Source organism: Dipteris shenzhenensis, chromosome 25, assembly GCF_047967505.1.
Source record: "Dipteris shenzhenensis isolate YYH24624 ecotype China chromosome 25, Dip_SZ_1.0, whole genome shotgun sequence".
Taxonomy (NCBI): Eukaryota; Viridiplantae; Streptophyta; class Polypodiopsida; order Gleicheniales; family Dipteridaceae; genus Dipteris; species Dipteris shenzhenensis.
The window spans coordinates 20491171-20509025 of NC_141620.1; the positions used below are offsets into that span (position 1 = coordinate 20491171).

The 17855-nt window shown below is 44.8% G+C and overlaps 1 protein-coding gene across 1 annotated transcript in view; it reads left to right on the plus strand.

Annotated features, from left to right (window-relative positions):
* LOC147885580 (amino acid permease 3-like) overlaps positions 1 to 5099 on the plus strand; it is a 38519-nt gene extending 33420 nt beyond the window's left edge. Inside the window, exon 7 of the mRNA XM_087396822.1 lies at positions 4601 to 5099. Coding sequence (XP_087252948.1) covers positions 4601 to 5026 — 426 coding nt within the window. The 3' untranslated portion in view covers positions 5027 to 5099. The remainder of the gene's footprint in view (positions 1 to 4600) is intronic.
* The last annotated feature ends 12756 nt before the right edge of the window (positions 5100 to 17855 follow it).

Below are 17855 nucleotides of genomic sequence, written 5' to 3' on the forward strand. Positions count from 1 at the left end.
GAACAGGTCTGCCTGCTCTCCGTCTTTACCTTGTTCTTGTACTTGTGTCTTCACATCAAGTGCTTGTTCTAAATGGGATGAGAGGCTTTTTTCCATTGTACTTACCTTCATGTCTGAGTAGATCTGCTTGCGCAGATGGCTATTTGGTCTAGGATGCAAGGTTGTTCTAGGCCTGCTTTGACCAGGATGAAGATCTTTCTCAAAGAGTGGAGAGGCTGTTCTTTCTTTTCTGAGACCATCAGAGGCATGAGCTGGCTTTTCCAACCACAGTCTTGATTAGTATCTAGTTTTTCATCTATCCAAACTCTTTGAGACCACAGGTTTTTCATACTTTCAAGCTGCATCTTTGCCTTGAGTTCCTTCTCTTGGCTGTTACTTTCATTCTTAATAGAAGTCTATTTCAAGCAAAAAAAGGTAAAATAAAAGAGAAGAAAAGCCTGTTTCAACAAAAATATGAAGGCCATTTAGAACTTGATTTCAAAAGGATTTTTACCATAGTTTTGAGGCAGTTCTGGCAACAGTTTAACCACATTTTAATGAAAATTTGCAATTCTAGGACTGACTTATAGAAAGTAATCTCATACAAAGCACTCTTACATAGCATAAGGATTTGAGATTACAATAGGTTTAGAATGTGTGCATGTGTACATTCGTGTGCGTGTGTGCATGTGTGTGTGTGTGTGCGTGTGTGTGTGTGTGTGTGTGTGAGAGAGAGAGAGAGAGAGAAAGAAAGAAAGAAAGTTTATTAAAGTCTTTGGGAGACCGTGAAGGTCTATGAGACTAAAGATAACTGATACAATGAGCATAACGGTGGCGGTCTCAAAACGGGCCAGCCAACCGTTTCTACAAAAAAGAGGTTATGAAGGACTGTGTGTCTAGTCCTGATACAAAAAATATGTGTCTACCTCCAGATGATACAAAAAAGAAGAGGGGGGCACCAAAAATGGGGCAGAGGGGGAAGATATAGTATACATGTGCAGGTGGTGATCGTCAGAGACCAATCATAGAGGGGCCGTCAAATGGGAGGTCGGAAAAAACCCTGCGATAGATGATTGGCCTCTGACATCACGCGGCCTAGTCGAGCTCGATCGTCGGGGGCGGCGGGTGGCCCTGTGGATGAGGGCAACGGTAACCCCGGTGGGGCGGGCAGAGAGCAGAGACGAGATGTCATGGACCTGGATGTGTGAGTCTGTCCACTGGCGCAACTGTCGTGGCTCTGGTTCTCGCTCACGTCCGCGTCGTCGGCTAGACTGAGAGGAGGTATCCTGTGACTGGAAGAAGTCAGTGATAGGCCGCTGGGTGTCCTCACGCTGTGTGTGCTGCTCGTGTCGCCGTGCTCGGAGAGAGGTATCTCGGTGGCGAGTCATCTCATGTAAGAAAGCGGCTAGGCATCGCTGATCCGGGAACTGCAGCATGTGTGGGAGGGAGCCGAATCCGTCGCGGAAGAGGCAGTGGTACCGGCCTCGAATGGCATAATAGATAGGACATTGTAAGCAAAGTGCTCCTCCGACTCGATCTCCTGCAAGTCGCAAAGTGGGCAAAGGCGGTCCTCTCGTGGGATACCCTCTGTGTATCCGCTCTCGATCCGTAATCGGTGTGACGAGATCCTAAACTGCTGACCGAGGGAGATGCGGAGCGCATGTGGTAGATGAAGCTGTGTGTAACCCGGAGGTGTGATGAAGCCATCCTGTGAGATCTGGAGGCAGTGGCGACGGTAGAAGTCGAGCTTCACAGGAAGCTCGGAGTGAAGAAACCATGTCCGCCAAGTGTGGAGCTAGAGCAGATCTGCTCGAATGAGCCGGTTGACCTCCTGGTCAGTTGGGGAGAGGGGAGATGGTGGGGCGTCAAGGCTGTACTGAAAAGGAGGCAACCGGTCTAAGTCGAGGCCCAGTCGGGTGAACCAACTGAAAAGACGACTATACCAGCATCGCTGGTCCCCATCAACGGATAAGGCCATAGAGGAGGATAGGGCTAGCCAAGGTAGGCGGAGGCGACCGTCGGTGGAGGAGCTGAAATCCCTGACTCTGTGGAGATAGGTGATAGCCTGAAAAGCCGCATCAAGCTGTAGGGGTGAGGCACCGAACTCTGCTAGAATGATCTGGTGTGGTACCGATGGTTTGCTGCGGATCATCCGAGCAAACATCAGTATCTGTAGGCGCTCGACTCGAGCCCACTCTGTGTCTGAAAGGTCGACTCCCCACCAAGGGCTACCGTACATGCCTGCTGGGCGGACCAAAGAATAAAAAAGGAGAGACTTGGTCCGCGGATCCTGGAAGTGGGAGTGGTAGCACTGTCGCTCCAGCCTGGCAAGAGCGGCGTATCCCCGGCTGATCCTGGCCTGCATGGTCGGGCGCATCGTGAAGATCGGGCCTGAGAAGACAACGCCCAAGTATGTGTAAGAGTCAACTATCTCAACAGGGTCGCCGGCGAAGAGGAACTGCTCTCGGTGCATAGCGGGTCTGGAAGTGTTGAAGATCATCACCTTGGTTTTCCCAAGTGTGACCTTCAAGTCATGTGTATCATAGAAGAGGATAGTAGTACTACATCGTCTACGTATAGGAGAATCTGGATGACAGCCTCCGCAAGAGAGTAGCCTGCACCTCCGAGTGTCCTGATGGTGGTCTCGAGCTCGTCGATGTAGAGGCCGAATAGAGTCGGTGACAAGGGACATCCTTGTTTGACTCCGATAGTGCTCGTGATCTCTGGGGTCCAGCTGGTGCCAATCCAGACCTGTCCCGTCACCCGCTCATAGAGAGCTACTACTGCCCAGATAATCACCGAGTCGTAGCCTAACTCCTGCAGACGTCTGATGAGTCCGGCGCGGGGAACGGTGTCGAATGCCTTGCGGAAATCCACAAAGCAACAATATACTCTCTGTCTCCTGTGTTTGGCCTCCTCAATGATCCCTCTAAGTGTGAAAATGTGATCGTAAGTCGAGTGATCCGCCCTGAAGCCGGCCTGTCCATATGCCCTGAGCCCCTGTACCTCTGCGCGAGCATTGACCTCGCCATCTAACACTGATGCATAGATCTTGGACATAACATGTCCAACCATGATGGTCCTGTAGTTCCCTGGATCCATGGGATCTCCTACTTTGTGGATGGGTGTGATAGTGTTCAGGGTCCAGGCTCTGGGGAACCCGTGGCAGACAGCTTCATTGAACAGCGTTGCCAAGATGGGGGCTAGAGTTTTTATGCCATAGGCAACAAACTCTGTGCATATGCCCTCATGATCCTTAGCTCGACCGTTATGAAGCTTATGCGCTGCGTGGGTGACTCCTTGGGTTGTGAAGAGGATACAAGAAGTGGGGCGGGGGGTGGCTGAGAGGTCGGGAGGAGGCTGATCAGGGATATCATAGAGTGTGCATGCGTAGGTGTGCCAGAGGGAAGTGTCTGTGAGGGGGGAGGGGGATCGGCGTTCTAGGAATTTCCTCCAAAAATCCTTGGAGTTGCTACTAAACAGAATGTTCAGTAGCGTATCCTCATTCTGGCGCAGGAAGGCTAGCTTCTTGCGACGGACTAGTCGACGATAATCCCTGGTGAGACGTGGGTTGGTCCTAGCATTTCGCTGGGTCGTGAGTCAGAGTGTGCGGCGTAATGCTTTGCACTCGTCATCAGACCAGCTGTTGCAAGGGGTGGAGCCAGCGGCTGGAGGGCGGGTGGACCGAGTAGTGGAAGGAAAGATGTGGCGGGCTGCATTGTGAAGGGAGTGGGTGATAAGGGTGGCTCGGTGATCTAGAGAGGGTATGGTGTCTATGTGTCTGAGGAGGGAGGCTAGGTGGGCTGAGTAATCAGGTGAGAGGTTATGATCGAAGTATATATCATGATAGGTAGTGTAGTGCGGGGTGTGGCTGGGAGGGGCTCGGGGCGCAAGGATATGAAAGAACAGGTAAATGTGATCGGCTCCTGGGGGTAAGGGTGCAGTGTGGAAGTCAGTGATCTGTGGGGCTAAAGCAGGAGATCCCAGAATGTAGTCGACGACACTGGCTCCTCCGCCATGTGGGAAACATGTGAAACCAAAGGAGGCAGGCCACCGGTCTAGTCCATTGTAGATGACCAGATCATGTATACGTCCAAGGTCCAAAAGAGCCTGCCCATACCCAGTAATGGGAGCGCGACTGTCAGCCGAGGAGCGGGGGAAGCCCGAGTCCTCTGTGTCCATCTCAGGTAATAGGACCGGATCTGAGTGGAAGTCCAGGAGTGATGTCTGATGTGCACCTGTCCTTGCATTGAAACCCCCAACTAGGAGGACCTCTCCACGTCTGGAGAACTCCACAATGTCTAAGTAGAGATCTAGATAGGGGGATACCCTCGTATCCTCACGAAGCATCCGTGCGAAATGTGACATCTCAGGAGGAAAGCAACAGATTCAAAGATTTCTCCCTGAATAAGACATTTCACAACCATCCATCTGCCTTGTGCATCATTGAAGGAAACAGTGGGCTGAAGATCATACTTCACATCCCGTTTTGGGATAGTGATTCTGTAATATAAAGCAATAAAAATTCACCCAAAAAATGTGTGTGTGTGTGTGTGTGTGTGTGTGTGTGAGAGAGAGAGAGAGAGAGAGAGAGAGAGATTACATCTTCTTGCTTTTGCAGGTGTATAGCCAGCCTGTATTTGCAGTTTTGGAACATTGGATATCAGGTTTATTTCCAAAGAGCCAGTTCATTCATAAAGAATACAGACTAAATCTGCCAGCCTATGGGATATTCACTATCAACTTATTCCGATTGGTATGGAGGACAACTTTTGTGATTTTCACAACTGTCGTTGCAATGCTTCTCCCTTTTTTCAATGACATAGTGGGAATCCTCGGAGCTTCAGCATTCTGGCCTTTGACAGTATACTTTCCCATTGAAATGTACATAGCGCAAAAGAAAATCAAGCGCTGGACAACTTGGTGGATTATAATGCAATCCGTCAGTACAATTTGCCTATTGGTTTCCCTAGCAGCTCTTGCAGGTTCAGTTGAGGGTGTTGTGGAGGATTTGAAGATTTATGTACCGTTCAAGACACAGTACTAAAATGTAGCAGTTTTGGACTCTGCCTTGCCAATATTAGTTGGTATCTCATTTGTAATATAATGTTCTCCATAATTTTGGATACAAAGACTGGTTCTTATCTTGTGTGAGTTCTTGTGTCAAAGAAATATGATGATGTAGTTTGTTGCCACTTCTAGAAACAAAGATTGTAGTAGATAGAAAATGGAAAGTGAAGTGGGGAAACGTAGAAGAGTGAAAAGAGGAGAGAGAGGCGAAACAATGGCTTGTTGAATAGGTTGTTTAGAAAGATGAGCTTTTCAGAAAAACTGTCCCATCAAGTCTACATCAAAAAATATAGTTTACCTTGTTCATAACATAGTCTCATGTCTTAACACTTTTTTGGAGTCATTTTTTAAATTCTTTTCACATTCTTTTTCTAGGGTATTTCCTTTATGAATAACTCTCTCTCTGTCTCTCTCTCTCTCTCAGTAAAGTTGCACACACGCTCGCAAGCATGCTTAGGGATGCAAACACATCAACTATTGTTGTTCTAAATCTGCAATTGTAAAATTTGCATCGATTTACTTTTGCCCTATAGATCCTGTTGGGTCTCCAGGGACATTAATAATATCATATCAAATCATACCATCTCTCTCTCTCTCTCAATGTAATGTATGCACACACGTGCATGTGCCCCCACATATAGGACACACATACATGCCTACAACCATCCCGACACCCACTAAATGCACAAATGTAACCATTCGACACGTGACTGGGGTTACCGTAACACTGTCAGGTGTCGGATAGCTACTAGGAGGGCACGACGGACATCTCATACAGATAGCAAACATCGATCCATCATGGGCTTCTTGCCTACACTATCTAGTCCATCATTGGATGTATCTTGACGTTTGATCCGACTGCCTACTCCATGGGATTTTGATACCAGGGATATTTTGTATGACTAGGGTGACATGTATGATGATATCATTGACTATGTCTACATAGCTTTCTCTAGCATGGGTTCGGATTCTCGCTTAGTAGCTCCACCCTTTTGCTCATTGTATTAGGTCTTTCTATCAGTCTCATAGACCCATTGGTCTTTAGCATACTTTAATAAACTTTCTTTTTTTTGTGTGTGTGTGTGTGCGTGTGTGTGCGCGTGCGCTTGCTTTATGCCATTGCCACCCATCCTATGCTGCAATATATGGATCATTTGGTTGCCATGGACATACTTCATGGATTACAAATTTCGGGGAGTGGTACTATGATTGCTCAGGCATATGCTGATGATTCCTTTTTTACTCCTCAGAATACACAGCAGGATCTCTCTTCGTTGATGCATGCTCTCTCTCTTCATGGTTTAGCTGCTGGTCTTCGTGTGAATTTTCAGAAGTCCAAGCTCTTGCCTCTGCTCTCTAAAGATTATCATTCTCTTTTATGGCCGGGTGATATTATCCAACCTACTCAATTGATCCGTCATCTTGGTTACCCTCTTGGTTGGATGATCACGGTTGTCAGCAAGTTCATTGGGTTCTTGAAAAATTTAAAAAGAAGTTGGAATATTGGAAGCTTGCTATTTGGCCCTTGCATGTGAGGCTTCGTATTGTGCAATCTATTTTGATGGCATATATACAGTTTTATCTGCATTTGATTATGTTCAACAAAGGGGATTTGACAGTTTTCATGTCCATGGTTATGGAGACTTTTTGGCGCTCCAAACATGGCAAGAAAAGTTTACGTTTGCTTTCTATGCAGCATCTGTGTTCACCTAAGATGCATGGAGGCCTCAATATTCTGAACCTTCATGTGCACATTGTGGCTCACAAGGGCAACATGATGCTGCAATTTCTGCAAGGATCACAGCCATGGGCTGCCATGATACATCACTTGCTTTCTTAGATTACTACCTCTGCTTTTGGTTTTTGGCAGCCCACTCCCTGGGACTTTCTTTTCAGTGCTCTTCAAGGGAAAATCAGAGGTTGCCCTCTAGTTTCCAATATGTTGATGGATTGGAAACATGTTCTTTTGCATTTGGAATGGGGATACTTTATAGGGTAATTCCTTGAGGGCTGAAAGTGTACACTGGTCTCGGGTCTTTTCCCCTCCGCTGGCCTTGCCAGAGCCTCGACGGTCTTATTTTTTGAGTCTAAAGGGGCTTCTTTTGGTTTCAAGTATTGTTCATGATGATGGGACCCCTCTTTCTTTCCCTCACGCTGCTGCAAAATATAGTCTTGGATTGCATTATCGTCCGGTCTGGCATAAGATTATCTCCTTGATTCAGAATTTTACTCTTGTACCTGCTTTGGAAGTGGAGGATCGACTGCACGACTAGACTCTTCATTTGCTAGGATCGACATGTCATCCTTTGCGGCTGTCCAATATTATAGTTTCAGCGCTCGATAAAGTTCTTTTGCATTTGCCTTGGGCTGCACAGAGGGCAAATAAAAATTTGGCGTATGAATAGAACGGCAAAGTGGTGGCGAAAAAGATTGCATGGGGTTTGGAAATCAAAAATTCCTCTTCGGCAATAGGTGTTTCTGTGGCGTGTTTTATTGGGAGTCTTTCCAGCTAGACAGTTTTTGGCACGACGCCATGTTGCTCCACCACTTTGTTGCCGCTTTTTGGCTCCTAGCGAAACAGTGTCTCATCTCTTTTGGCATTGTTCTCATACATGTGATTTCTTGGCATTATTGGGTCAAACTTTATGTGCCAGATTTCCAGGCTTTACTTTTGGCAAGTACTTCTAGCTGATTGGGATACATCCCCCTTGACATCAATTTGTTTTTTTCTTTATTTGGGTTCGATATTGGGCATTTTGGACTCTGTGGAAGGACAGAAATCATAGAGTTGTTGGTAACCTGACTTTCTTAGCTTACTCTTTCTTCAGACACTCTTTGCAACAATCGTTTTATGATTGTTTGCAAACAGGGTCTCTAGATCAGGATGTATATTTGTCATATATTGACATCTTTGCTTGATGTATTTTGAGCATATGCTGCTTTGGGATGCTCATCTTGTAATATAAAAGCAACAATATTTTCACCAAAAATAAAATAAAATGTGTGTGTGTGTGTGTGCCGTCGATTTCAAGAGCATGCAAACAACATCATAGTGTGCGCCATGGAGACATCATCACTCCAAGACAAGCATGGATGAAAGAAATGTCATCCCTTCAACAGCTCAACAGTAGTGAAAGGAGTCAAAAGTGGTAAAGGGTTCTCTTGGGGTATCTTGGGGGAGTCAACGGTTTTTGACCTATGACTCAAGCTTGTATCATGGATTGAGTGTGGTGTTGTATGGCAGTTAGGAGCCAGAAAGCACTGGAGTTATATGAGCAAGGGTGAACAGCAGGGAGAGGGACGGTTGTGTATTGGCAGAGGAGGTGATCATAGCTATCAAATCGTGAAACTATGTTGTAGCAAGCGCACCCCCTTCCTCCCCATGTGAATAGAGTAACAAGGAGTTGGCGGGGCTGTAAGGGTGTCGTTGGGTGAAGTGAAAAGAAGAGTATAACAGCATAAGGAAAACCAGAGTAATACAACATAATGGTGGAGTGAGGTTTAAGGAAAAGAGGAAATGTTTACCCATCAGAAGACCCTGCTTGGGATGAAAAAATGGTCAAGATGCAACATAGAAACACACAATTGGTCAATGTGATCGAGCAACTAAAAGCAACCATGCAGGAAGTCTCTCAGAGATTGTTGACAGTGGAAAGCAGAGTAGAGGTGGGATATGTTAAACTGAACACCATAGAACAGAAAATGCAGGCAGAAGAAACAACCGAAACAAGGGGAAATGATACAAATGCAAGATAATAAGATGTTAAAAGTGTCCCAAAAGCAGGATCTCGTAGCCACCATTGATGACCTGGTAAATAGTAAATTGGATGTGTTTACAAAAACACTGAGGGAACAAAAGGAGCAGCAAGATAAAGCTGTAAACCTCAGAATACTGGGGGTGGAAGAAAGTGAGGATGACGTGGAAGTCGTCCTTACTAGCACTCATAAACAATATATGTGGATGCAAATGAGAGAAATATCTACCTGGCAGCATGCTATTTTGCCCCCCTCCAATCTCAAACACAATAGCATCATCTCATGAGGGAACCCCTTCATGCATTTGGGAGATGATACATCCATATACTCTAAAGATCATGAAATCATAGTGGTAGGGGGATTTTAATGCATGAACAGAGGCTCAAGGCAGGCTATCGTAACTATAGAAGACAAAATCCGACCGTGGATGGAGGATATGGATAAGGATAGTGACCAAAGGAGGGGCTCGAAGAGGATGTTAGAAGATGTAGGCGAGTTCTTGAGAATCCTTGTACCTTTGGAATCTCATGTCCTTCGTGCTCCCATGTTTGCAATATTAAGAGTATGACAGTTCAAATATCTTCTTATTCAATGCTACGTCTTTTCTAATGACCATCCCCTATACCATTTCCAATGTATGCATTCTTGCCCTCCTTTTTTGCATTTTTGACTATCTCAAGCTCTTTGAACTTTTTGCAACATGAGGCCCTCGTTTATCCAGATGGAATGTCCCTTGAGGTAGTGTCTATGATTGAGTACCGCGGGAAAACAATTACTCACGTTATATGAATGATTAGGGCTACAAATATGCAACGGCACTCTCCTCTTTAGCGAAATAGAAGGATACACATGCAAAACCCCGTGGGGTTCACGGGTAATTGACCACATGATCATAAGTCCAGATGTGAGTCACATGGTGAGTTATCTCGGGATCGATGGAGAGACTCTAGAGTCTGACCACAGAGCAATCTCCCCTCTAGATCGTTGGAACAAGGTTTGCTTCAGAAAAATAGAGGCAAACAGCATTTGTCTGAAAATGGATCCTAAAAACTTACACATCTATGAGAAGGAACTAGAGAAGGCAATCACACATTGCTAGATGTCTCAAACCTGCCAAGGAATGGACAAATGCATGACAGAAATTCTGCAAAAAACAGCACATAAATGCTTCACAAAGAATATGGGGAGAAGCATAAGCATGCCATGTAACAGCTGGTACTACCAGGACTGCAGAACAGCACATGAATTGTGGAAAAAGGTGGACACAATAGGAAAAGACGCAAAGGAAAGGGAGTATCCACAGACAGTAAGAAAGAAAGAGTGTCTTCCTAAAACACAAATAGCTCGCGCACTTCAACGAGATCAAGAAAACCCCTATAAATTTTTCCAGAAGCTACATGGAAACAAATCTCAGACAGGGAAAGCAACATGGGAAGCCATGATACAGCTTGTATGAAAGAGATGGAGAAGAAAGGAGCACCCAGAATATCTCCATGAAAGCTGCAGCTGGTATCATCGCTGAAGCAGATGTGGAAAGACGTCTGAAGAAGTTAGCCAATGGGAAGGCTCCAGACTCATAAGGGTTGACACGCCGAAATGGGAAAGGGAAAAGCAAAAGAAATTATGACAGTGAAAATAAATAAAGCTTTGGAAGAGGGATTCCCCACCAACTGGCAACTCAGTAGGATATTGCCAATCCACAAAGGATGAGACAATAAGGTAGCAAAAACTACAGAACAATCATGGTAAGTAGCTTGATGGCAAAGCTGTATGGCACCATCCCTGAGCAGAAAATCTGAAATGGGCAGAGGAACACAGAAAGAGCAACATCCCAAGCAAGGTTTTGGCCCAAACTATAGAACAACATGTTAAGTAGCATGATGGCAAAACTGTATGGCACCATCCTTGAGCAAAATATCAGCAAATGTGCAGAGGAAAATGGAATAAGAGCAATACGCAAATACTCAACAGTGAGGGGGATAGCAACAAAAGAAAAGCTATCTATTGCTGTTTAGTGGACTTCATGAAGCTTAGAAAATTGTGGGAAAGAGTAGAAAAGATCCAAATCCCACAAGCACTCCGCAAATCGTACGAGGGAGTATTAGCTGAACTGGCAAGCCCACTTGTAGATGGATCAAGCTCCAAGGAAAAGATGATCCTGAGCAGTGACATAGAAGTCAAGCAAGGCTGTCCCATATCACCAATCAACAAACGATTTCTCATCAGGGATTTGGAAATGACAGTACAAACCCTTTACCCTATTCTACTAGTAGAGACAAGGATGATGCCTCTCGAAGGGGAAGCAATGTGCCAATACATGGTTTACCTCAGCAAGATTTAAAAAACGGAGGCAAACAAGATCTCACACAGGGCATAGGAGGCCCCAAAAACAAGATATACCACACAGGACATCGGAGGTCAAACGGATGGAGTAGTGGGGAATACATGCTACAGATATCCCTGAGGGTGCAGAAGATTAGAAAACTAATTTTGCAGGAAATGCTTCAGAAATTATGGTGAGACTCGGATCCTAAAAATAGAGTTTTACAAATGGGAAATCAATCCACTAGACAAATATAGAATGTGAGAGTACCTCCATGAGGACGTATCACTGTCCAAGCACACCTAATCTGTAGATAAGGACCAGCTCTCACAATCTAGAGGTGGAAAGGGTAGGTGGACAAGACCTAGAATTCCAAGGGACGTGAGAACTTGCAAAATCTACCCAGTATGGTAGATAGAAAATGAAGAACACGTGCTCCTCCCTTGCCGAGCATACATGCATCAGGGAAAAATACAGCAATCGGTCTCAAAACCCTCTTGGAATAGCCAGCTAAGAAACTAGGAACCTACCTAAAGGAAGTATTAGGAAATCGCAGCAAAGTCCTTAACCTAGCACACCAATTGGCTAGGCACATACTTGAGTATAATGGAATATTGTATGAATTCCTTTTTCCACAGAATTTTGGCATAAGAGTCACTATCTATTTAATACTGGTGTCCAGTCCCATTATCCTTAAGGGTCTCAAACAGTTATTATAATCATATCATCTCTCTCTCTCTCACTCTCTCTCTCTCTCTCTCTCTCTCTCAGCACACACACACGCCCTCTCTCAGCTCCCCACCCATCTCTCTCAGCTTCTAGCCTAGTTCTGTCATAGCTTCCCGCCCAGCCCTCCCCGAGCTTCATTTTAGTTCAGTTTGCAGCTCAAACATGTCATTTTTCAAATGTAGCCCTAGTTCCAGTGCCATGTTTCAGCTCGCAGCCCACAGGCCTTTTTTCAGTTCGTTTTTCAGCCTTAGGTCAACTCCAAGAGTTCAAAGTTCCTTAGTTCTCAGCCCCACCCTGGGTTGAGGTGAACCCTTGGCCGTTCTTTGTGGTTATTTATAGTATTAGGGTACTCAAATTTATGCACGCCATTATGGAGCTTCCCAAGGTGAAGTCGTTTGCAACTCTAGTAAGCAATCCCTCATACTCAACCATTTCAGCATTATCAACACCCACTCCCTTTGTGAAGACTCATTTGAGACAGATGATCATCTCACACCCACAGGAGAAAATCTATTACTTGCAGCAAGAAATCAAAGAGCGCACCCTTCAGTTTGTAGCCCTTGGGAGGAAATGCAGAATATGGAGAGTAATAGAAAGTAGGAAATCATTGCAGAGGTAATACACAAAGGTAATGCATCTCCACCGGCACCAATACTTGTCTCCACGGTATAGTATAGGATCACAAATCAAGTGAGCTCAATCAAGCAAGGAATGGCTGCTGATGATAGCAACAAAGTCAATAGAGTGGTTTATTTGAAAGTAAGAGAGCAGAAAACCAGAGCACGCAATAAGACGATCTTACAAATTGGGGGACTAAAAGATGGCTGCCTTCATGATGACAAGGAGAAATACATAGATGACATAATCATATGTCTTAAGAAGAATGTACCACAAGTTGAATGGGACAAAATCACATATATCAATATTAGTCAAAATGACCCACAACAAAAAGTCTACTTCAGATGGAGAGTAGCAAGAGTTAAGATCCTTAGACAAACACCTAAGCTGAAGTGTCCAAAGATTTGGAAGCTCACTTTGATCCACTTTTAAAAAAAAACAGTGAACTCACCAAAGTAAAGGAAGGACGCAATGGGCGGTTTATTGAGATGGGCAAGCATTGATAAGGGACTTCAAATTCAAATCCAAAGATTCTCAGTCTTAAGCTGATGTCACAAAGGCCACCTTATGATAGTATTATAATATAGCTATGCCCTATAGTAACTTGGGGAGAGCTGAGCCTTGTGCACTTCCCTAATTTATTGCTTATTTAGATGTAGTAAGTTGCCTTTTGGTGTTTGGGCGACAAGATGACCCTGGAGAAGAAAGTGTCAAGTCCTGAAGGCGGTCCTCAAGCTCTAAAGGCGGAATGGGCTCAAAAGGCTGAAGCATTTCAGTAATAGTTTGCCACATGAATCTGTAATGCATACCAAGGCCAAATTTTATAGCAGCCATAGGAAGAGAAAGGGGAATCTCATCATCATGAATAACATCTACAACTGAGTGGGTCCCTTTCAAGCTAAGGAAATATGAGCGTCTAGGCTCTTGCACCGCCAATGGTGGAGGGGCAAAAGCCTTTGACCAATGTATGCTTTCTGCTCTAAGAGAGTTTCCCTGCAAAGAATCTCGACCATGCCGTTCCAAATGAGAGAGGACACACGCTTTTTTGGTAAAATCCAGTGTATTTATATTCTCATAAATTTACAAGATGGGAAGTCTCCCACACACTGACATTAGACTCCAAAAGAGAGCCCAATGGAAAAACTCAAAAACAAGTAGAGAACACTTCAAGGCTAGTAGCATCCAAGTCCCTTGCAGCAAAACTGTCATATAAGGATTGCTTGAGGGACATTCTGAAGAAAATATATACCTGAGGAAACTGTTGACCCATCCTAGAATGCAGTCTCTGTGTCCAAATGGTCCATAGTACCCAAAAGCGAGTCCAGTGAAAGAAGAGGAGGAATGGAGACATCTGAGATGAGAGGCATCCAAACATCCAGAAGAGTTTCCCAAATCTGATAGAGGGAAACCGAAGCCGCAGCAAATGAGAAATATGAGTGATCAATATGCGAGAGTGTGGGCAAGACCATAATAGGTGAGGAACTGTCTCACAGTGATGAGAACAACGGGGGCAGGAAGGGGAAGCAATGCGGCAAGCTGCCAATTTCACCCCAATGGAAAAAGCTCCCACTATACATCTCCAAAAGAAAAGCCTCTGTTTCAATGGCAATTTGGCTTTCCAGATTTTCATGAGTCGTGATTGCCACCAAGATAGAGGCCTATCCAAATTCCAAAGAGTGTTGGCATGCTTGTCAATCCATGGCGGTGGAAGAAGAAATCTGTAGACCTTCGAGGAGGTCAGATTGTGCATTGAGAGCGTATGGGTGGCAAGAGGTAAGGAAGTCAAATTCCAGTCCAGTAATCTATCCTGTACAAACAGTGGAGGAACCGGAACAAATGGCTGCAACATAGTTGAAAGTATTCTCCAAATGGACCTATGATGCAGACCCAAGGAGAATGTCCTGCAAGCTTGTGGAAATGAAAGCATACAACCTTGTTGATCCACAACATCGCCAACAAATCTTATGCCCAATTTCATGAGATTGTATGCTTTAATAGGTGCCTGTAAAGCGAGAGGCAATTCAAACACCTTGCTCCAATGGATGCTTTCCAAGCGAAAAGAATTACCATGATGAGAAGAAGCACCTGTCCATTTTGTATATGAGAGAATTCTCTTCCAATCATGAATAAAAGCAGTAGAAACAGGGCAACCAGGAATTTTTCCCTGAAATGTGGTCATGACTACTTCCCAGTGATCTGTAATCCAATGCCCATATGCATGGGACGCCATGTTTCCACACATAGCTGCTAACATAATAGCCCATGGCTGTTTTTGCTGAAAAAAATTAGCAATCATAGTGCTCTTTCTTGCCAACATATGAACCTGGAGATTGAGAATATTCAGCCCCCCATGAGTCTTGGGTGAACAAATAGACTGCATAGGTAGTAGTCGCAAAGCCTTTTTATGAGATTTGCTTTTTCAAAATATCTCCATAGCCTGGGACATATAGGAAGCCAAATGCTTGAAAGACCAGGGAAGAAGAGGCAAATAAAATTGCACATATGCCATAATGATGGACTGTACTATCCGAAGTCGAACATGTAGAGGCCAAGTGGACAAATGCCAGTATTCCAGCTTCTTGTTGATCTTTTGAAGCACCCATTTGAGCTGTTGTTGCGGGGTAATATTCCAGCCAATGGGGTAGCCTAGATGCCTCACAATAGTGTGGGAAGAGATAATGTGGCCTGGCCAGAGAAGTGCATGCCAATCAGCTTCTTTCAAAGCTAGAAGTTTTGATTTCTGAAAATTGATTTGCAGTCCAGCAGCTATGCCAAAGTCATTCAGTGTATGCATCAAGTGAGAAAGGTCACTTTGAGAATTCCTGGGCATAAAGTATGAATCATCAGCATATGCCTGTGCAAGAAATGACTGTGCCCGTGGAATTTGCAAGCCATGAAGATGTCCTGTATCTGCAAGATAGTCCATATGCAACAGTAACGGATGGGTAGCAATGGCATACAGTAAAGAACTAAGAGGGCAACCCTATCTCACTGAGCGGGTCATAGTCCAGGTTCTTGACAACCCACCACCAAGCAAGCACTGCGCGTGGCCTGAGAATAGAGCCAGTAGATGATATGGACGAGCCGAGGGCCAAATCCCAATTCATGCATAGTCTGAGAGATAAAATCGCAATGGACAGTATCAAATGCTTTCGCAATTTCTACTTGCAGAATGAGAACATCTTGTTTAGAATATTTGGCATACTCAATCGCAAGCAAAGCATTGGAGATATTGTCAGTGATCTACCTTCTGGGGACAAACCCATACTGCCTAGGATGAAGTCCTGCTTGCAGAAAGAAGCGAACTCTGAGGACTATCATTTTAGCAATGAGTTTGTAAATAACAAGCATGAGAGATATAGGCCGCCAATCAGCCATCGTCTCACACAACCTTTTTTTGGGAATCAATTTGACTAGGCCATGTTTCCAGGATGGGGGAAGAGATTGTTCTTCCCAAGCATGATTGATCATTAGAAGAAGAGTGTTTTTGAGATCACCCCAAAATGCGCGGAAAAATTCGACAGTCAATCCATCCCAACCAGGAGAGCTGCTTTTGCGTAGATGACTCAAAGCATCATCCAGTTCACTAAGCATAAAAGGCTGCTCCAATGCATGAGTCTGTTCCCGAGACAATATGGGCTGGACATGCATAAGAAATTGAGACCTAGCTGCATCCACTTGCATCAGATGATCAGGCTGAAGAGAAAGGAGATGCTGGAAATGACTAGAACATTGCGATTCCAATTCTGATTTGGAAGTGGTCCAGGTGCCATCTTCTTTCTTGATCCTGCAAATATCCTCCTTTCGCCTATCCGCATGAAGACTTTTAAAAAATGCTTTGGAGGAACAGCCCTTATCCGAAAGGGGTTTTATGCGAGCTCGGATTTGCCACTTCTTTAATTTGCGAAGATCATTTTGGTGGATGATATGAACCGCATAAGCACAAGAATCCTGTTCAGAAGAGGTAAGCTGCCTATGAGAACTGATTGCATCCATTTGCTGCTTGTGAGACTGAGCCCATTTCAGCTTGAGCCTGAGGTTTCCCATGTAACTCCGTCCATAATCTTGAATAACAGCTTGTAAGCGATGAGCAAGACTGATCCAAGCAAAATCCATATCCTCCTGAGCATGTAAAAGGAGGGGACGGACAGCCACTCTCACCATGTTCTGAAATTGTTGATGAAGCAAATAAGCACTATTAACATGGAGCAGGCGACGACCAAAAAAAGGCATATCATATGTCAGACGTGCTATTGATAATGTCAAGCATACTGGAAAATGATCAGAGAGCAAGAGGGAATGATCAGCCCAAAGTGTACATGTAAAATCAGCATACTGCTGAGCATGCAGCAAATACCATCTGTCAAGTCGAGCCCAGTAATGAGTAAAGGCATTGTGATGATATGTATAACCCATATCTCTGTCCCTTGTTGAGAGCCATAAATCTTCTGCATGCAGGGATGAGAGCACATCTTCCCAATGTCGAAGCTCAGTGGGGATCATGTGAGAACGATGAGTGGTATTGTCTTGAGTGGCAGGCGAGTTGTTGAAGTCTCCACACAAAAAAGCATTGGACAGCTATGGATATTGTTTGAGGGAGTCCCACATTTGAGCTCTAGTCGCAGAGGTTTGTGAGGCATAAACAGATGCTATTTCATAGAGATCAGCTTGCCAGATGCACCTGATCACCATCCATCGACCCTGAGGGTCATTGTAAGCAACCGTGGGCTGCATATCATGTTTTACCAGCATGCAGACCCCCGAAAAGTGCATTGTACCAGCATAAAAAATATCATAACCAGCATAGTGGCCTTGCTGGCCAGCCAAGAAGTGTTGGTTGTGTTCCTGTAAAGAGATCACATCGGGATGCATTCTATGTACATAATGCCAGAAAAGTCTCCACTTATTGACATTGCAAAGACCCTGAACATTGTATGTAATGCAAGTAATTGAAGTAGACATAGAAGATATGTACAGTCAAACCAAAAAGCAGAGTAAAGTATAAGCTGTCAGGCCTCAGCCATGACATCAACATCCACCTGGCCTCCTGGATCATTAGCTCGATGATCCTCATCATTGTCACATACTGGGATGCCCCTTTTTAACACATCAACCCACAGTTGAGAAGCAAGGCTGTCAGCGGGGGTAGAGGTCTGCTGACCAGGGGTAGAAGTTGAAGCATCCCAATGGCGAGATTGTAACGGACGTGGTTTGAGAGCGAATACCTTTTTGGGTTGCTGCCAGGCACCCTGGGTAGAGGCATGAGATTCTGAAATTTTGCCCTTCTCCTTATCCTTTTGCTTAGCTGAAACCTGAACCACATTTTCTTTGGAAGGGATAGATTTGGATGCGACATCACCCAGTTTGGTAGGCATAGCCT